General features: G+C 44.4%; 1 protein-coding gene across 1 annotated transcript; it reads right to left on the bottom strand.

The window, feature by feature from the left end:
- Nucleotides 1-211: 211 nt before the first annotated feature.
- On the bottom strand, nt 212-5,138 carry LOC133924086 (uncharacterized). The gene is made up of 6 exons (XM_062369462.1): nt 4,818-5,138; nt 3,148-3,251; nt 1,862-1,975; nt 798-881; nt 523-661; nt 212-437 (listed from the first exon to the last, which is right to left on the bottom strand). Exons 1-5 carry the CDS (start codon nt 5,020-5,022, stop codon nt 605-607), a joined length of 564 nt encoding a protein of 187 aa, XP_062225446.1. The 5' UTR covers nt 5,023-5,138; the 3' UTR covers nt 212-437; nt 523-604.
- Nucleotides 5,139-22,279: the final 17,141 nt, after the last annotated feature.

Raw genomic sequence — 22,279 nt, 5'->3', positions numbered from 1 at the left:
GAATGAGATGAAGCCGTATTTACAAGCACCAGAAAGTTTGACGATTGTTAAATTCATGATAGCACCCTTAGCTTAATTTCAGGAAAAAGAATAATCTATGGTGTCTTTTAGCCAGTTTTTATAGAGTACTTGCGTTGAAACTTGAAAGGGCAGAGAGGATGACAGCATGACGGTTTCATGTTTGTTTGGGAGCAGGCGTTGAAAACACACATCAACAATTTGCGAAGACTTATTATAAAACAGTAAAATACATCTTAGAGGAAACAATAAAAATACATCTTTCATGTGTAGTAACTAAATATGACCACCCTGCACTACGGAATGTAACCGAAATCATCAAGTTACACCGTAGAGGATCATTGGAGCAGCTTCTGTTTGGGCTTGAATGCCACAGAAAAGATCTTTCCCATTTCCTTCTGAATTCACCAGGCTCCAGCCTGCAACGAGGGAATCTTCGCATCACAAGAGGCCACCTAGAAATCATGCAATCAACACAAGCTTTCCATTTGATTCAGTACTTACAAGTACGGCAGGATGCATGGCATGACTCTCATATTACTAGATGAAGGGGAGCTACGAGACATGCAGGATGTGTAATAGCAGCTCATAAGAAGTATTTCATCCTGTTATCTCTTCTCATGGCACGATACACGGCTTGAACCTGAAAAGCAACAGCCAATGTCTCAACGACTCAATGTCAATACATAATGAAATGAATAGAAAAAGAAACCGAGTAAATAGATATCATTTATCTGATGAAGTTTTCTGTCGAAATTAAGGGGAAAAAATTGGGTTACCTGCTCACTAGAGACCACACGAATAGGCCCAATCTTTACAGAAACATATTTTCCCCTGGAAGATAATTTCTGAGATACCCGGCCCTGTGCAGACCAATTTGAGATATATATAAAGAGAATGAGAGAAACAAAGCAAGGGAAAGATTGTACAATGCATAAGCGTTCATCAAGAAAAAAACTACAATTGAAACAATGGAGTTTGATAGCTCCTATGATACACTACTTAGGACCTGTTTGTTTGAGCTTTTCTGAAAAGCTGTGTTTTTAACTTGTCTGAAAAGCTGTTTTTGAAAATAAACTGTTAGGCCATCTCCAGCAGCTACCTCAAATTTTCATTCTCTAAAACACTATTATAGCATCTCCTATCACTATTACAATATCCCTTATTTTTTCATCTCCAGCAGCTACCCTATTTTTTACCTTTTACTCCTCTTTTTCTCTCTCTGAGCCCGCTGTCAGCCTCTGTAAACAGTACTGCTACAGTGTTGTTACAGTAACAGACTTTGTTTTCTCCCTTCGGGCCCACTGGCAGTCTCTTTTAGCACTGTTGCTGGAGTTACCGCAAAGTACTGTAGCAACCGGATCTTCAAAAATGCCGATTCTACTGGAGATGGTCTTAGCTTCTACAACAAATTTTTGGCTTCTCAGCATCTCAGCGAGCTTCTCAGCTTTAGTTTATTTTCCTTAGAAGCAGGTTTCTGGCTTTTCCAGAAGCTACTTCTTTAGAACCCCGTTTGTTCTGACTTCTGGCTTCTGCTAGTAGCAGAATCAAAACCAGAAACAGAGCCTTACTCCATGCATTGACACAGGGAATCATAGTTTACATGGAACTATTAGTCTACTAGTACCATCTAAGATATGGGTAAACAGCAAATAACTACGTGTAAAAATGACTAATGCACTGTTGGAGTAACAGTATCTGAACTTATTAGCACATAATCAATGTACTGCTAAGTTGGAACATTGATTACGCAAAGCACTAGAAGTATGAAATCCATGTCAGTGTATTTTTCCCCCAACAAATAAAATATTTTTAAATATTTTCAACAACTGTAAACGCTAACCTTGGGAATGGATTCTTGCAGAACAGATTCAACAGCAACTACCATTGACTGGACAAAATCATCACCTCCAGTACCAATTGCTGTAAATCCTCTATCTGTGGGGTATGAATTAACCTGTGAAACAAAATAGCAGTGTATTAAGCAATGCCTAAACAAGAAATTTCATCTATACCATTTATTGGGACGAAATTTCCCCTCCCCTTCGTTATTCACAACTTCGCACAACTCATTCTTTCCCATTGTCACATCCATGGCTTCCGGCTGCGGCTACCCAGTCCTGTTGTTGCCAGAACAAGTCTAGGAGGGGCCCCCCCTCATTGTCAAGCATTTGTGCAGAGTTTTTTCAGCAGCATTTGTACTGAAGCTGTTTGCATGTATGTGAATCGAAGTGGCTCATTTCATCAGCGGTGGAGAAGCTCTGTTGACACCGAGCGCCGTCCTCCCGAGGGCTGCCCACGTTATCTTGTTGAAGAACGACACTTTGGTTCGTCTCCTGTTTCGAGTCTGGGAGGGTATTCCGGGCAATAGAAGAAAATGAAACGGCAAAGCAACAGGGCAAGTCATGGTTGATGGTATGGATGCTAATGTTTAAGTCTGTGATGGTATGGATAGAAGGGGGAACTTTTTGATGGTATTATTGGGTACCAGGGCTAGTTTGATGGTATAGAGTTCAGGTTTTTCAAGGTTCCTTCAAATTTTTAACTCAAAAACTAGGAGGGTAGAGCAGAACAATGCACTTCGTTGCACACAGAAAAAGCATTAGCATGAAGCAGCAATAATCATGATAAAAGCATACTGAAAATGAAAGCCTGATCCTCAAGTGTTTGTGCCCTGAGAATTCTCAATCACTATTGTTTTCCCAAAAAATGCCTAACATCATTGATGGTGTAAAATATCGTATTCAATACATAGAAACAAAACCATAAATGACTATGTCATGCAGTAACGAGTCATTTGATCCATTCCCATGATTCACCATTTCAAAAAGTCAGAACACACCATAAATCCAACATCTGCATGAACACAGAAGCTAGTAATGTAATGTTACCAAGCTATTGCTTCAGAAGGAACCTTTTGTCAATGAAATGTTGGCACAAAAGAACATTTCAAATATATATCAAGGGTTTATATTGAATTTATCAAAAATCAATGCCCCCAATAGTGCCCATTGTATGTCCATCATGCATGTAAGTAGCAACAATGTAGAGGCTGGGATAGTTTTATTCCATTATCTAAAAAATGTAAGTTGCAACAACAAATAGGACAAGTTGGACACTGAGACACACCTTCTGATCCAGAACAAGCCATTCATCACTTGCATCATCAGTCACAGTACCACCCATGACCATATTTGTTGTGAGTGCAACCCTTCCTTTCGACCTTGCTACCTCTGGTTTCAGCAAAATAGAAGTCAGTATGAAGTAAAACATAGAACAAACTCTAGCAAAACTTCTAGCTGAGTGGAAACTGGAAATCATTCCTTAGATCAAAGCAAACAGTAGGAGAAAAGTGTATCTTTGCGAATCTTGAGAACGTAACCACGCACACATAGTCCGACAAGCAGAATATGCAACTTATCATCCATATATCGGTCAATACTCCAATTCATCTATGTGATTGTGGTGACTGTACTTCATATAATACAGCAAACAAGATAAGCCTCCGCATTCAATTATTTCTATTGAACATTCCACCTTGTGATTCTCTCAGTAGATTCTTTGGAATCGTGAGGTTCTTATACTGAAGAACAGGAAGTACCAAATGACAGATAAACAGCGAATCGATGTTACGAGGGATTAGAATACAATGTACTGAAACGAAACCAAATCATCCCATAAGTTCAAGACTGAGTGACGGCATTGGATGGATCTACTGTAGGTGCATGGGGGTACAACTGTATCCCCAAATTTTCTGCAGAAATACGAAGTATAAATACCTCATAGTATATCGTATATATATAATAGCTCATCAAATATAAAGCCCAAGTGCCCGACCAAGCAAAATAGCCCACCATGCCAGCAAATCCTCGTTTCCTAAGCCCACAGGCCCAACAGGCGGCAAAACGCACACACGTATGCACCATCTATTGATGATTGATTGAATGGTGGCACCTGACGATCGATCACAGATCCCCTCACGCCCTGACCCCTCTATGCCTCGGTTAACTCTGGTTGCTATATGCATGGCGCCACAGTGATCGGCCCACGCAAGATGGCTGACGCCGGCACACCGCATGCCCCGCTGGCTGCCGTTGCTAGCTGCTACCGTTATCAATCAACATAACCATTGGAGGACCTCCACGCGACCATGTCACCACGCTGATTCTCTGAAACGGCAGCGAGCAACAAGAGCGACTCAAAAAAGGTAAATTTGGGTTATCAATCAACTGCTGTGAGAGGGAGCGCGCAGCTGACCAGTAGTTGATTCAAGATTGTACAATCCTCGAGAAAAATCAAGATTGTACAACCCTTAAGTGAAAAGTAACTTAACTGTTTTGTTTGTTGTTTGGCTGTTGGGCTCTATTGCTTGAATTTGGTGAATTGCATCGCTTAAGTTCGCACCCCCATGGTTGAAATCCTGGATCCGCCACGGACTTCCATTTTTCTAACAGAAATCTTCAGCAGGATATGTCGACACGCTAGCATTCAAACGCAGCATACAAGAAGGAAGCTATGGCGGAAACTGTCTTGGCACAATCACACCAAGCCACCGACGAATCCCATTTCGCACTGATTCCATCAAAAACAGCGCCCAATATTACCTATCCGCATAACCCCACGAATCCAACCATCGCAAATCAACCAGTGAGTCGGTATCCCGATATATATAACTATTCTTTACCAATCAACTGGGCAAGCGCCGACCAAAGCGACTGGCGGAAGCGCCGGGCAACCACTACACTTCGGCACAAGAAGGGAGAAGTAACTGGCAAACGGAACGGGAAGGGCAGACTCACTGGAGATGGCCTCGAGCACGGCCTCCTGCGGCGGCTGCCCGGGGTCCCCGCCACCGGAGCAGCAGCGCAGGTGGGGGCGGCGACTGCCGCCACGGGGCGCCCTCCCCGCGGGTGGCGACGCGGCCGAGGCGGCGGCGGCGGCCGGGAGACGGTTGAGCGGGTCGGGGAGGAGCAGGGAGCGGAGCGCGAGTGCGCGGCACGCCATCGCCGCCGACGTGGTCGTCTTCTTCTTCCTGTCGCCGCGGCCGCGAGGAGAGGAAGGAAGATTTTGTGATATTTTTTGGGGTTCGCGTCGTCTTCGTTTTCGTGGAGGCCGACGAGCCGTTAAAATAGTTTCTCCTTTTTTTTCTGCGCTATCTTTGCTTCGTTTTAATTCTTCACGTTTTAGAGGATCGCTTTAATTCTTCTTGGCAAGGTAACGCCAAAAGCCCTATAGGTAGGCTGACAGTCGGCCCATTAGGCCCATGTAACAGCCTTTTTGTTTTTCATTTTTTTCATTCTATTTCCTTTTTCTATTCCACCTACAATTTATTACGTGTGATTTATATTTAATTCTATTGCCATTACATACGCATTCAACAAATTAAAATACTTTATTCAATAATCTGCAAAATCTAATTCAACAATTGTGAAGAACTGATTTCAGATATATTAAGTTTCATGTAGCAAGAAGTTTACTCGAAAACTTAAACTAATGGTCAAAGGTGTACAATATAATTATACTTTAACAGAACCTCACACTCGAGAATCTTAATTGTTTTAACCTCTACACTGAGATACAAATTGTAAAACCTGAACTCATATTACATTCTACACATACATATTTTATATATCTATAATTTATAACCTATATATATATATGTCTACTTAAAAGGATTACGAAGCATTCGACTCCACTAGCAATGGACATGAGCGATCTAATTATGATCCAGAGGTGTTGAGGCTATCGGAAAGAAATTAACTCATGGGCGGTGCGATGCCACGGGCTTAGTCTGGATGGGTAGCCTCCGCGACAGGAGTTACCAACTGAGCACCTGAGAATCTTATTTTGCACGTGTATTGGTACCATCATTTTCCGACCAAGGCAACATACTATCTCCGACAGCTAGAAAAGGCTGAGCCTACCTTCTCCCTGTTTTTTCCCCTCTGTCGCTCTTTGCTCCCATTTCCTTTGTTGGGGTGATCTCAAGCCCATCATCTATAGCTTTTCACTCGTAGTATTGCAATGTTATGGAATCCATAAGAATCAGCAAGCGAACTACATGGCATTCTTACTCAACCTAACAGGTTAATCCTATGCAGGAGGCTTCATTGCATATAGAGTACAAAGCCTGGTGATAAAAAGAGAATGAAGCATGTTGTAACAGCCTAAATCCTGAACATAAAAGAAATAAAAACGTTTTACAAAAAAAATAAAAGTTCTTGCAAAATTTTATAAAGACTTGTCACACTCGATTTTATAAAAGAACAAAACAAGATATAAACCACATATATACTCAAGTTTTATATATGTAGCGATTTCATCAGTGTATTTATCGTACACAGTACCATTATTACAACATTTAACTTAAACAAAATAAAGGCATCAAAGTCTTTAACTAAAGCATACTAGTAAAACATAACGAAGCTCCCATCTTCCATAGTCGATTGACCAGGATCCATCAGTCTAGTAATCTTCATTTTTATCGATGTAGTAGTCTGATTCTCTTTCATTGTCTTAGCAATGTTTGATATATATTTGGATGGAAATAACAAGTGTGAGTATATATCGTACTCCCCAAATGTGAAAAATAAATGACATACAAGCTTAAATAAAAGAACATGCTATAACAAGTTAAACTTGTATAAATGCTAACTATACTATCTTAGAATTATAAAAGCAACCTATTTAACTAGGTGATTTATCACTAGACTTATACTGCCTAGAAACATCTCTATATGTTTTTGAACTATCACCAAACCAACCGATTTGATACCTATCACAGGTAACATCCCACCAACCAACCAAACCAAACAAAACTAATAAATCATGTGAGGATCCAAGTATCTCATAATCGTGAGTACGACTGATATATCAGATTTTACAATATACATAGGTTGTTTAGCTTTCCTCATAAGTCGTAATTTCTATGTTGCTATGTTTGCAAAACACTTAACACATGTCTATTGTGTGTCACCAAAAAATCACTACAGGGCCCTTACAAAGCATCTTCCTAACAAGAATAAGCTTGCTAAGGTTTCACCACCGTCAAAGTGACGTCACACCACCCAGAAGTCCCCTCTTGTGCCTTGTAGCTCCAGAAAGTTTCATTCTTCCCCCACTACACCACAAGTGGCTCATTCTATGCTGAGGATCTGCTAATTAATAGACCAGGACTGTCCCATACCTGGTGGAAATACTATGTAGACCTTCTCACATGCGATGAATGTGTGCTCGTTCTCTCCTATAATGTTCATCCCCTCCTTTGCGGGGTAGTCCACCTCAACATGGCGGTATTGGTCAACTACCTCATCTACTTCGATCATAGTGTAGCCCTTAGGTATCGGATGTCTGTGCAAATGTTCATGGGAGCCACGAGGATAAGCCACGCCGAAAGCCACCTTGATGGTAATTCCTAGCACCATTGTGTAGTTCATATGGTGTCCGTGCTGTGATGAGATCCACGGGATAAGTGATGGGGTCAGCTCCCGAAACTCCCGTGGACGCACAACTACTTCGACGATCACTGGGGCTGGAGCACACAACCTCAGGAGACGTTGCCGGCCATTCCTATTGGCTCACAATGGTGCCTCGTTCACGGATGAGGGCTTGTGTTACTGCTTGTGCTATTTTTTCTTTTGTATATTCTCTCTCATTTTTTAGCGCTTGTTCAAGTATTTCCATCATCCTAGCTTATTCTGCCTTTCGTTCTGCATTTCACTGTGCTTGGGATCTCTTTCGGCTCTTGTAACCATCGACTTCATCTGGAAATCCATATTTCCAACCCATCACCCCAACGCCTCATGTGCGACCACCGTGCTCCTTGTTTCTCAGGGCCAAAGTGAGCTCGTCCCTATCCCTGTCTGGCTTGAAAGAGCCTTGTGCAGACTGCTCGTGGGCTTCCAAAAGCTTTTTTGCAAGCGTTTGCATCACTTTTTGGTCTTTGTAGTTTGTAAAGTATAAGCTTCCATCAGATGAGTAAGAAGCACCCCTCCCAAGAATGAAGCACATCGATCGATCGTTTGAGCTCTCCGTCTCAAGCGTGACACCTCTCTCTCGCAGTTGATCTAGCTGTTGTTTCCACTGTCGTTCTTTCCTTAGATACCCACAGCTGCCGATTTTGTGGGGGTAAAGGTTCTTCTTTGAGTTCGCCAGTCCATATTTGTCCTTTCAGGGAAGTCGAACTTCTCTAATATCTTAGGCCACAAGATGTCGTTCTTGATCGAATCAGGAACCACATGCGGATCACCTCGTTCGCGAGTCCACAATCTGTAGCTGATGGGCACGTGATCCTTAACAGCAATACCACAGACTGACTTATACGGTCCTAGAACTCTCTCAGGTGCAGTTGACTCCCCTGCTGGAGAGACCTTCGTGATCACAAATTGCTCGGTAGGCATCTTCGAGGGACCTCGGACACGATGCCGCGCTTGGGATTGCTCATTGTCGTGACCCTCCGGAGCATCAAGCATCTGTGCAGATGCGAAAAAACTATTAGGAACCTATACGATAATATGTAGAAGAGATGCATTCATCTAATTATGAATTACCTCATCAACTCCACATGCGCCTATTTGTTCTACGATGAGGTAGTGGCTCGGGCTACCTTCTTCAATGTTTGACGGTGGCACTACATCTCCTTTTGGCACTTGGGTCGGATTGGTGGTTGATGGTGCCATTCCTTCCTGGAAGTTTTGCATACGATGACGACGAGCGATTGAGTAGTATATGTATAGAGAGCTGAGAAAGGAGGGAGGTAGAGATAAAGCCAACGAGGGAGGGAGTGAGGCTCAGTGGCTCTAGCAAATGGCCTTATTAGGACTTCAATATTGATTACATGTTCAGAGAGAAAGCATTCTCTCAAGTCTGCATTTATGTGCCAGTCCTACTAGTTCAGAGAGCAGCTTCTCTCAAGACGAGCTGGACGTCCTATCTGAGGTTGGCCTAAACAATTTTCTTGAGAGAAGCTACTCTCTGAACTAGTAGGACTGGCATATAAATGCTGACTTGAGAAGAATGCTTCCTCTCCGAACCCACGAACTCAGTACTAAAGTCCTAGAAGTAATAAAGAAATATGGCCTCGAGCCATATCATCATCGCCATTATTATTTGATTGATCCACATCGGATTATAGAGTTAATTATATAGGACTGCAAGCTCGGCTGGGATAGTGAAAAGACGTGTAAGGTGCATGTATAATAACCATCCTAGTCCAGCTTTGCAGTCATATATATGGTAAATAGTTATCTCCTTTCATCATTTACGAATGCAAAATATGCTTGAGGACCACCCGAATATAAAAATCAAGAAACAAAGTAGTTCATATACACTCAACATGAACATACACATAAGTGCCATAAGTACAGAAGCAAAACCACCTCCCATCAAGCAGGATAATGAATTGAACAACATATGGATGATTGAATAAAATTGCTCTCAAATAAATATAACAATTGGCCCCAGGACTACGATATCCTGCTCCCTAATTGTCCATTTGACATATCACAAACTGGGCTAGAAGCTAAGATCACAACTAGATGTAAAACTGAAAAAAAATGTTCTATGAAATTGAGCTTTCTTCCTGGACAATGCTGCTGGACATAAAAGCTGATAGGGAGAGGATTACTCTTTGATAAACAAACACTAATTGAGTAGCAAAATATCAGAGCAGTACCAAAGGTTTTCCCGCTCTTCCAGAATTCAATCAAAACAAGATGAATTGAATGAACAAATACAACAGCTCCTAGTCCAGGAATGAAGCCTAACTGGCAATGTATAGACTATCAACAATAAGCATAGGGACTAAATAATGGAATGCACCACTACTATCAGAGCAATCTGTGCCGATCCAACAATAGAGAACAAATAGATTTAACATCTATTGCACTTAGACATCTAGCCCAATCTCAGTGTTCCATTTGATCATCACAGAGCATATCACCTCCAACACAGAGCATATTACCTCCAACACAGCACCTCCACCATCACAACACCACCACCAATCGATTGCCTAAACACCACAACTGAGCTCACTTAGCTCAATTTCAATTGACTAAACCACCCAGTGGTGAAACTAGAACTCAATTACCAAATCAACCATCAACCTCACAAAATCTATCACTTCGTAGCAACCACAGACCCCGTTTGGGAGGTGGAGGGAGACGACAGGCGGTGGAGTACTCACAACGATGATGTATTGGATCTTGGGAGGACGAGAATGGCGCCGGAGAGGAGGATGAGAATGGCGCTGGGGAGGAGGACGAAGACGGCGGTAGGGATGAGGATGACGACATCGAGGAGGACGGGAATGGCATCGGGCAGGAGGATGGCGATGGCGGTGGGGAGGAAGACGATGACATCGAGGAGCACATGGACATCGTGCACGGGCTCGTGGACCTCCGGCGATGTGGGCTCCTCGGCGTCAGGAGGCGTTTCGGTGGACGGCACAGGGAACGAGAAATTTTTTCTAAGTGTCAAAGGGCGCAGGGCGTCGATCTATTTTATAGGTCAGGACTTTCACTGCCAGCTCAATATGACCACAAGCAGTGAAATGGTACTTCATTATCGGCTCACTAGGACAACCGACAGTGAAACTACTTTCACTGCCGGCTCAATAAGTACCTTCACTGCTTGGGTTTGAGTCTCTGGGCGCATGCGCGTGAAGCTAATATAAAACAATTTTTTTGCACCCCGCGACACCAGCAATGAAAGGGCTTTCACCGCCGGTGGACATATTGGGCCGGCAGTGAAACTACTTTCATTGTTAGGTTGTACTATCTATACCAAGCCCTACACCAAGTAAGACTGAACAAACTGTTGCACTACTCAGTGATTTCAACTGAGTTTGTACTATCTATATTTATTAACATTAAGTTGACCTAGCAGTTTATTTAAATTTGAACTTGCTATATACCAAAATTAATTTTTGTATATACCTAAAATCAAAAATCAATATGCTCAACAATAAATATATCTTCCACCATACACTACAAATTGAAGCTTCCATAACAAAAGTGAGGTATAATTGCATCTAAAATAAATTCATACATAGTAATTAATACAATTTAGCTACTTTGTCTTAACGATTTGCCCTTCATTATGATCACGATGTACATAGGGAGGTTCGTCGGTGTCTTCCATGGGACCTAGGTCGACGTCCTCTCCGAAAGGAGGTAGCGCGTCGAATTGATTGTAGTCTTCCTCTTCAACAACATTCTCCACTCTGACAATCCTTATTTTTTCTTGAAGAACCACGTGGCGCTCCTCCTTATTAGCCGGGTCCGGGTCCTTAACATAGAAGATCTGCATAACATCATTCACAAGTACAAATAGTTCTTCTCTGTATCCAACGAGTTTTTGGTCCACTTTCATCATACCGTACTTATCGATCTTCACACCCCCTGGATGTCTGATCCATTGGCACCGGAAAAGATGAACCTTTAACATTTCATAGTCGAGCTCCTGGATCTCCTCTATGCATCTGTAATAGGTCTCCCTATTTCCATTGCAGTCATAGGCATCTATACGGACATCGCTATTTTGGTTGGAGCTCTTATTATCTTGATCTCTCATATAAAATGTATAGCCATTCATGTCATATCCTTAGAATGTGAGGATTGTAGTGGACAGTCCATGAGCCAACACATTGAACTGAGCACACTCTATCTGCTTATGCATCACTTGTCTGTGTAACCAAGCACCAAAATGATCCCTGTTCTCTTGCGCGATCCAAACATCAGACTTCCCTGGGTTTCTGGTGCGTAGCTTCTTCTAGTGTTCTTCGACATACGGGTCCACTACAACTAATTATTGCAGAACTGCAAAATGTGCTTGCGTGAATGAAACAAGGTCGTTAGTGCAGAATGCGTTTCACCTATCATCCCTTTCCCCTATAGCCTCCCCTCATGGCAAGATACATGCACACCAATCGATTTGAGATTCATGTAGTCGATGCAGAAATCAATGACCTCCTCGGTTCCCTAGCTGTCAGAGGATGAACTCCTGTCGCAGGGGTCCCGAGAGACCCCTTTTTAGAGATTCGGCCGGGGGGATGATCCTGAATGAGTTCGTCGGAGAAATAAATAGAACTGGAAATAAATGCAACGGCCGGTGGTGGGGGATGGTCGTCCTAGTGCAAAGAGAAATAAATGCACCGGAGTCTAGACAGGTTCGGGCAGCACGGAGGCGTAATACCCTACTCCTGTGTGGATGCAATATCCTTCCTCGAAGGGGATTCCTCAGGGATATATCTGGTTACAAGAATATATTGTCTAAGTGAGAGCTTGAGGCTCCCTTGTTCTAGCTCTGCTCAAGCTCACTTGCGGTGTTCTTCGGATGATGCCTTCGATCGTCTCGATCTATCTTCGGATGTTTTCTCATGTGTTTGGGTTGTCTTGGTCTGTGTTCTCGATCCCTCCTCTCGTCTTCTTTCTGTATGCCCATCCTTTTATGCACTCGCCGGCCACGACATACCCCAAATGGGAAAGAAGGGGCACATGTTCCAAGACGCCACGGCTGAGAAAAGGAGTCATCATTCCCTCTGGGCGAAGTGACAGGGGCGGTGGAAAAACGCGGCGCGCGTCCGACCATCCATCACTGTGGACGCCCTGGTGCCATTGAGAGGGCCCACCGGGCAGCCACAGAGGCACCCGGCGCGCCCACCCTGTCTTGTTCCTCTGCCAGGGCAGGGTGGCAGGCGGACGCTTTGATCCTGGCAACGTTATCCTGAGATACCCCGGATGACACGGGACGGGACCCGTGTAATTAATGGACCCACGCCCCCCTGCCAAAGCATGGCAGGGACTGACACTGTGGCGGGAGCAGTTGGGGATGTCAGGATGTCAGGCCGCGCATGCTCATTAAATGCGGCCTTGGACCCCTGACTGGTTGACACCTCGCCGGCGGGCCCCTCTGGGTCGTCGGGGCTTCGGGTACCCTCGTGCGAACCTTCGGGGAACCGAGTGCTCGGGGGCTGCCACGTGCAACCCCGAGTACCCTCTCCCGAGCACCCTCGCACGCACCTTCGGGGAATCGAGTGCTCGGAGGCCACCACATGCAGCCCCGAGCACTCTCTCCAGAGCACTTCTGTAGAACATTCGGAGAACCGAGCGCTCAGGGGCCGCCACGTGCAGCCCCGAGCACTCTCTCTCGAGCATTTCAGTAGAACCTTCGGGGAACCGAACGCTCGGGGGCTGCCCCGTGCAGCCCCGAGCACTCTCTCCCGAGTACTTAGCTCTTCTGCCCATCGGGGGACTAGGGTACTCGGGGGCGAGCGGGCACCTCCCCGAGCACTTTCTTCCTGGTACTTGGACTCTGCGGGTCATCGGGGAACTGGGGTGCTCGGGGATCAGAGGCTGTGGCCCCGAGCACCTTCTCCCGTAACTTAGATTCTCCTCATCCCGCAGGAGGGACCTCGCGGGATGGTGACACGTGGCGGACGGCTGGCCTGGTCTCGGGACTCAGGGACCCTCGGTTCCTGATACACCGACACTAGCCCTTGGCCATGCAGCCTTCCGGCCATTTTAGTTACGAACATATTTCTTAAGAACTCCCATGAACCTCTCGAAAGGGTACATTTGATGTAGAAACACGGGCCAAGAATCCGTATCTCTTTCATAATGTGAACAATGAGATGCACCATGATATCAAAAAAATGATGGAGGGAACAACGCCTCAAGCTAGGATAGAGTCTCGACCATATCTTCATGCAGCTTATCTAGCTTGGTTGGATAGATGGCCTTCTGTGATATCGCGTTGAAGAATGAACACAACTTTATGATTGGGTTTCGGACCCTCGGCAGTAGAATACCTCTAATTGCAATTGGAAGCATTTGTGTCATAATCACATGACAATCATGAGACTTCATACCTGTTAATTTCAAGTCTTTCATGTTTACTAGTCTCTTTATGTTGATGGAGTAACCGGATGAAACTTTGATGCCATGTAAGCACTTGCATATTGCAATTTTCTCCGCCTTGCTCAGATTGTAACTCGCAGGGCCAAGAAATTTGTTGCCTTCTTCCACCTCTTTGGGATGTAGATCATGTCTGAGTTTCAAACATTTTAGGTCCTTCCGTGCTTGGAGTGTATCCTTTGTTTTGCCAGGTATGTCTAGTAACATACCAATCAAGCTATCACACACGTTCTTCTTAATGTGCATGACATCGATTGCGTGTCGAACCACCAAATCCGGCCAATATGCTAAGTCATAAAAGATTTATTTCTTTTTGAACATAGAAGCTCTAAGATTAGATTTCGGAACCGGTGTACTCCCTTGTCCCTTTCCAAGGATAACCCTAAGTCCCTTTACCATCTCATATACCTGTCTCCCAGTGCAATGCTTAGGAGGTGATCGTGTCTCAACTTTCCCATCAAAAGCTCTCTTGTTGCTACGGTACGGGTGATCCTTGCGAAGAAATTTACAATGACCTAGGTACACCATTTTTTGGCTGTTCTTCAGCCACAAGCTCTATGTTTCATCCAAACAATACACGCATGCACAATAGCCTTTAACAGTCTGGCCTGATAGGTTGCCAAGGGCTGGTCAATCTTGGATTGTTACGAACAGCATTGTGCGTAGGATGAAGTTCTCTCATTTGTATGCATCCCATACCTACACACCATCATTCCACAGTATTACAAGATCTTCCATTATTGGTTTCAGGTAGATATCAATATCGTTGCTAGGTTGCCTCGGCCCTGGTATCAGCACCAGCATCATAATATACTTCCGCTTCATACACAAACAAGGAGGATGGTTGTAGATACATAGAGTCATAGGCCAAGTGCTATGACTACTGCTCATGTTGCCGTATGGATTCATCCCATCCTTACTCAACCCAAATCTTATATTCCTCAGATCTTTTGCAAAGGGCTTCTTGTATTTCCTATCGATGTTTCTCCAATGCGTAGAATCAATGGGGTGTCTCAGCATTCCATCATCCTTGCGCTCATCGGTATGCCATCGCATCAGTTTGGTATGCCTTTTGTTCGTGAATAAACGCATTGTCATGCTCTCGGTCATGAGCATGCTTTTGTCCATCTGCATCGGCCATAGAGTTTCCGAATTTAGGGATATGACATAGTATGTTGGGTTTGGTTGTTGAGGATTATTGATTATATGGGATGGTTTCTTTTACATTTATGTATAGGTTGATGTTGCATGATAGATGTGCTTTGAGTTAAGTATAGATGCTCACACATATATGTTAGGTTGCTTACGCTTATAAATTCACTTAACCTTGTGGTCTACTCCTTACTAATGACTCATTGCATAATCCTTAGAGTCGGGTTATCTATATGTACCCATTATGGATTAAGTCTTGCGACTACCTTCGTACTCACGCTGCTCTTTCAGGTTCTGCCAAAGAGGAGGGCTCGTGTTTGGCTACATCACACCCGCCAATGTAGGTGACGGGAATAAGTAGTGCAAACTACTCGTGTGGCATGCTTTTGGGTGGAGCCTAAGGTCATATGGCTTCACCTAGCTTTTGGTGTTAATGGGTGTTATCATCCGATACGTACTATCTAGTTTTGGTTAGGAGGTGATCTATTCTTTATCTTCCTAGCTTCCTTTTATTGTAAATTGTGTAAATAGTTAAGTGCTTAAGAACTTGTAATATAATTTAATTACTCACTCTTTCTTAAGCTCTGTTGTGATGTTATATGTTGGAAAGACATGTGTTCTGATCTTGGGCACAAAATACGTGCCGAGATTACCAGTATTGGATTCTGGTTAATCGTTATGGATGTGATTATGTTATAGATTATTCCTGATGATTAATTAGAATAAAATTTGAACGGTTCCTCACAACGGCACTCTACTAGCATCGCGCTAGTGCAACCAGCTACTACAACAGAACCGCTGCTTCTGGAGCCTATGGACCACTCCAGTTAGCTAACCCCAAACCACTTAGAACCAAGACGTAGGCTTTAAGGCTACTACAAACAAACAGGCATGCCAAATAACACTACAAAGCCTCTATGACTTCAAGAAAAACACTTCTCCTAAACCAACTCAAAGTGCAAGCTCTCAGGCTTAGACATTAGGCCTCAAAAGAACTAGCGCTCACTCATCCCCAACACGACTGCAAACACAACTCAAAACCTTTCAGGACTCCATTCATGTCTCCACGGTCGACATATAATTGCCCTTGCATTATAAGGAACAACCCTGCATCATACGAAAGTCAGGCTGAGATGTCTATAGGACAAGGCACACAATGACCCACCCATCTGATATATCGAGAGTGAATAGATAGGGTGCACGTTATGGTGGCGAATCCATCCGTCACTCAAATATTTGCTTCTAATATAGATAGTTAGGGCGTAACTCTAACAGTAGGGCAACCTCACTCAACAATGCAGAAAAGGCATTGTGGGGCCGTCCACTCAACCCATCCGCACTGCCCAAATCTACCTATCCTCTACAAGCGTCCAAAAGTTCTTAGGTCTTACATACCACATGAACTACCGTTAAACCTCTCAACCGCAACACCACTCAACATCAATAACTAAAAGACCTTAATAGAGTACCAATTAGAACATCAAGATAAAAAAGTAACACAAGCATAAGCTATAAAGTAAGAGGTAATCATTTACAGATAACAACAACAATGTTATAACACATTAGGATATCAAAACAATAGGAATCACAATATACTACATCCAACAAATAAAAAAAGAAAAGTAGAACAACTTACACTTCATCATCAAGTGGTACGCAAGATATGAAAACCCGTACCCTTCCTATATGTGCAAGTGTGTCAAATTAAGCCTTATTTATCTAGAATCTAAAGCCTAGGCTCTGATACTAATTGTAACACCCTAGGGTCCCACAAAAGCCTGGAATGCTACTTAACTGCACTACAAGCATGCTAACCTATAAAAAAAATAGGTAGCACCTCCTTTAGGTTTGCATAGAGAAGATAACATGTTACATGCATGAAAGAGAAGAGTGAGAAGGGCAAGATGCACAAGGTTCTAGCGGTTGGTAATCGTTAGCACGTGTTTGAGGTGGTGTTGTGTGAGATGGGTAGAGTTGTCGAATATCTAACTACAGGGTATATACGCGTAAGGAGTGCACCATACACAGACAAGGTACATCCTACACCTCCTTAACAACTCTGGATATTACGGATCTGAATCTACGGGACCCGATACTCCCGGGGATCATGAACACATATATTACAAAGGTCTCAATCGAGTTATCCGACTTGAGTACGACTAGTATCTAGGATGGATTCGGCTGGTTTGCCTTGGCTGACAAGATGAAGGATTCCCTATCGACTACAATCGGGACTAAGGCGGTGTCAGGACCCCTTTATAAGGCGGGGACCCTAACCCCCATATGGAGAATGGACGCGCATGCAACTCGACACAAGCAAATCCAAGATCATAGCAATCAGAGATACTTGGTGATTTCAACCCTTAATTAGTCTACATCCAATCCCATTCATTGTAATAGGTCTAGCCACATTACTTTTACTCGAGATAATCAATATGCAACATCATCTACACAGGATATAGGGTATTACTCTAACCGGGGGCCCGAACCTGTCTACAATGCTTTCCTTGTTTCCTGATCAATCCTTGATCTCGAAGGTACCCCTATTTAATTACGGATATATTATTTGGGACTAATATTTGACAGGACTTGACATTAGAAGACATGAAATAACTATTATATGCTACTTGTGGCTAGCGGAAAACAAGTGCCAATGCACCTACAACAAATCATCCCTGTTGCATTTGCCATGCTCTCGTGTGCTTTCTTGTTGCACAAAGGGCAACATAGGATCGATGAATTTTAATCACCATACTACCGGAAGGAAGCCGCAGAAGGTACCTGGCGAGGCGAGTTGCCTGGGTGGCAGGCGGTAATGGACTTCACTAAGCTGCCTCTTAATGGCCCGACTTGGATTCCAGACCAAAATAGCAAGGTTGACACAAGACTCAGCGGATTAGGAATGACATGGATGCTGCTCATGGGACACGAGCCTGCATGGAATGTCTAATATGTCGAGGGCTGCATTCGAGGGCATAATACGAGTAGTACCCAGTGGAGACTCTAGCATCAGGCAAGTAGGTAAGGCCAGTGCCAGTCCAAAAGCCAAAGAATAAAAAGGGCACTGCAAATGAGACTTAGATTTGAAGCTTGTGGTGACAGTTCATTATGTTGTATTACTAAGTGTTTCATGCGGTAATTTTGTAATATTGATGACATTATGTGTTGAACTATTTTAATATTCGGACCATGTTGTAATATGTATATAACTATTGTAATATTCAGACTATGTTGTAATATGTATCAAACTATTGTAATATTCACACTATGTTGCAATATGTATCGAGCTGTTGTAATATTCGCACTATGTTGCAATATGAATCAAACTTTTGAAATATTCAGACTATGTTGCAATATGGTATGTGTTGGAATGCTTTAGATGCTGTTGTAATCTGTGCTCAAACTATGTACTGTTCGTTCAGTTGTATTTACTGTGAGTTAAATTATTATTGTCCACTTCTTGCATTGTATTGCTATATGGTTGTAATATTCAATATGATATATTCATTTTGTTGTATTCACTGTGAGTTTTATTTTTTTTTGCCCACTTGTTGCATTTAATTGCTATAGGTAAGGTGTGAGTTCAAAATATATTTTTTGAAATAATGGAGCTTATCGACCCAATGATTGATGCTATGCAATGACCACGCTTGGAGGGCCCTGAGCTCCACCCACCCTTGCGGCTACAGACACCGGACCACTGCTGGAGGCTATACCACCATTAGATCCTGAGGTACTATGGCTATCCATTGTATTTTTGTTCTTGGAAATCTGCCAATATCTAACTTTCCTTGTTTATTTGTGATATGTTGAGGGCCTCGAGTCTGCTGGCTTTGGTGCGCCTCCTCTACCGGGCCCCCTAGATTCCCCTGGACCGATCACCGTTGACAATACTTATGGACCGATGGAGGCTGGAGATGCACACATTTCACTTGTTCATGGGTGAGATTACACGTACCCTGCAGGTTGTCTCCATGCTCTTGGGCTTGCCATTGCTGGAGCAGCTGTGTACCCCCAGACGTGCATGCTGGATGGAGGATGTAGATGCTCCACTGGTTCGAGGGTGTGATCCCTCTAGGTCAGGAGCCTGCCTAGATGGTCTTCACCTCCTAGCATGCGCAGACAAAGGGCTGGCTCGAGCAGTTCTAGGCCCACCACTTGACAGAAGACTCGTAGGGTCGGAGAGTGAGGTGGCAGCTTGAGGCATACATACTCTGGCTATTCAGTTGGGTCCTCTTCAACAGCACGAACCACGACACTGTGGACAAGTGGTCGGTCTCCTTCGTGTAGCAGATTGCGAACTCCCCCTTGATCAGGTCCCTCAATACAGTTGGGGCTCCGTAGTTGTTGAGAAAACCTACCGATCATTGTGCTTTAAATGCACCAGGACAAGTGCGGTGGGTTCGATCAAAGGTTGTCCGCTGCTACTGAAGCTATGGTCATACGATCGCTTCAACATAGGACTTCCACTGCTGAGGTCATATGAGCCATACGATGCTTTGTTCTACTTCGCAGACAAGTTTGGCGTTCAGGACCCAATGGATGGCCCTGTGATGGGTTCGCTCTGGTGCAAGCACGATGTAAGTAATAAAACTTAATGCATTCTTTAATCTATTGTTCGTTCCTTACGATTAACTATCTAACACATTACTTTTTGCAGCCGAGGTGGGCGGTGGGGGCGACACGTGCTTCATACCCCTAGTTTGTGGTCGCGTTCGACTAGCTGTAGACAAATAGGGTGTGGTGGACACCCCACAGCCATGAGAGGGTCATGAGTCATGCGCCTTGTGGCCTCTCTGACTTGCGCCATCGGGACCAGGTGCTCTGGCAGACAAGAAGGCGGTTGGCCTTCGATGTCACCGTGGAGCCTTACTACCCAGTTCGTGTCTTTAGGTAGTTTGGGTATGTCAAGGGATAATCCTTGACAATGAATCTACAATATACTAGTCAATGGGTGTGTTGATCAACATTTCTTGAGGTTGGATCTAATGGACTCAAGAATACGAGGATTTTATCCAGATTTGGGCCTCCCGTGGGATAATATCCCTATGTCATGTGTATTTTCTTATGGATTGGATGAACTTATTACATAATGTGTTTTTTATATCCTATAAGCCGAGTCCTACCCCTTTATATAATAGGAGAAAAGGTGCACATACAAACGAATCGTGACAAACTCGGTGGCAAACCTACACCTGACGAAGCCAACTACTCCTAGCTCATCATGATGAAGGATATGCACGCATGCTCTGCTCTTCTCATCCTACACGCCCTCTCGCATCCACCAAACGCCGTCATACTCACCTGCAAGGCCATCCTGCAACATTAAATGCTGCAGGATGGGTCACTGCACACCACACCGGAGCATGACCTTGCTCACCGAAAGGGAGTGCCTGGGGAAGGAAAAACACTCAAGTGGATGGTATTAAATGTGATTCGACTGGTTATGTGAGAACCTATCCTGCGACCAGCAGGGGCTAGTCACAAGATTTTGCTCTACGACCAGGGGATTGGTCGTAGGAGCCTTATCCTAGTCACAAGGTGAGGCCAGGGTCCTAAGGATATCTATCCACTAGCTAACACATGGCAATGTGGGGCCTGCTTGGTGGGGCACCCTCTTACTTATTGCATCGATAATAGCCTCAAAGCTTCATCGCGGATGTGGTGGACTGAGTGGTTTGCCATAGTATCTTGTGGTCACCATGCGACGAGTGGTCATGGTCACTGTGTTACGTGTGGTTATGTTTGGGTCTAGTCGCACCACTTGGGGCCTAGGTCAATGTATGTCCGCCCTGGGGAGTGGTTGTCGATGCAGCTTGCCTTGGTGGTCAACTCAGGAAACTGCATCTTGAGGGGAGGTTAAATGTTCAGAGAGAGATAGAGAGAGATATAGAGAGGGGGGGGGGGAGAGAGAGAGAGAGAGAGAGAGAGAGAGAGAGAGAGAGAGAGAGAGAGAGAGAGAGAGAGAGAGAGATAGAGAGAGCGTGGGAGGGGGAATCAAAATAGCGTTGGACTCGAGGATATTTCGATTCTCCAAGTGTGGCTTTTTGAAATTAGAAAGGACCGGACCACACGGTGGTTGAGATACCGCAATGATCAAATAAATTGGAGCAGTGAGGTCATTTTTGAATCTTTCCGTAGCCTCCCTTATCTTCTAAACTTCTAAGCTCATGGCCCTTTGTCTCCACCTCTGTTTCTACCACCGAAGCATATTTTTCCGTCATCTAATGGCGCATAGTAGAAGCGAGCCCGCATCCCCCAATTCCAAGTGTGACATGACGCGACTGAAGAAAATGCATGACGTCGGCCTGCTCACCTGCCACTTTTCCCTAGGGTATTACTCTGGGGAGAGCGCACCTGCTCCCCGCCACCGGGATGTTGTGATGTTCATCTTTTTCTTCTTGGCTGGCCTCATGCCTCCCTTCTCCGAGTTCTTCACCACCATCATCTCCTTCTACGACATCTACCACCTCCACATAAACCACAATTCCATTCTCATGCTGAGCATTTTTTCTCTCATCCTTGTGAGAACTTCGTCGTGCCTCGACCTCTTCCGGTTCTTCTACACATGCCGGTCAATGATTGGGCCAGCCACTACAAGCTATGGGTTTCATGTCTATGATGGCACCGTGGACTCCTACATTGAGGTGGGCCTTAATTCATCATGGTCGGTTTGGAGGGAGGATTGGTTCTACCTCGTGGCAGACAACTCCTTGGACAACCTCTGCATGCTAAGTGCATCGGTGTAGGTCACAAATAACTGGGGGAGTGCACCATCGACAACTCTAGAGCTACTAACCATCGCTAAATGGATCAACCAGCTTGGCGAAGCCAGGCTAATGAGATCAAATGTGTCCATGATTTCATTAAGCACTGGTTGTGCCCCTTATGGAGGAGAGCACATCCGGCATTCCAGAACGCCGAGCCTGGCGACGATTCCCGGGAGAGCTCTGTTGGTAATACCACAACTATTTCCTTAGCGTTTTTGTTAGGTGTACGACCCTCTAGTCTCCCTATTATGTAGATCTTACTGATAAGGCCATTGACTCGCAGGTCCGAATCCTAATGTCGGTTGCCTCGAGGAAAGATGGCCTTTCATCTGGTGCTCCTCTCCTGTGCAATCTCCCTTTGTCTAAGAGGGCATGTCTCAGGAGGGTAAGTTCAACATTTTCTCAAATTCTAGCCTCCAAGCCTTC

The sequence above is a fragment of the Phragmites australis genome, chromosome 7, assembly GCF_958298935.1.
Source record: "Phragmites australis chromosome 7, lpPhrAust1.1, whole genome shotgun sequence".
Taxonomy (NCBI): Eukaryota; Viridiplantae; Streptophyta; class Magnoliopsida; order Poales; family Poaceae; genus Phragmites; species Phragmites australis.
This window is presented reverse-complemented; position numbering and strand designations above follow the sequence as displayed.

Excerpts from the sequence above, each read along its gene's own strand:
- LOC133924086 (XM_062369462.1), bottom strand. The coding sequence starts at position 5,022 with ATGGCGTGCCGCGCACTCGCGCTCCGCTCCCTGCTCCTCCCCGACCCG. Across the intron at positions 3,252-4,817 it reads CGTGCTCGAGGCCATCTCCA|AGGTAGCAAGGTCGAAAGGA; the intron begins GTGAGTCTGCCC and ends TGCTGAAACCAG. Across the intron at positions 662-797 it reads GTGTGGTCTCTAGTGAGCAG|GTTCAAGCCGTGTATCGTGC; the intron begins GTAACCCAATTT and ends GTTGCTTTTCAG.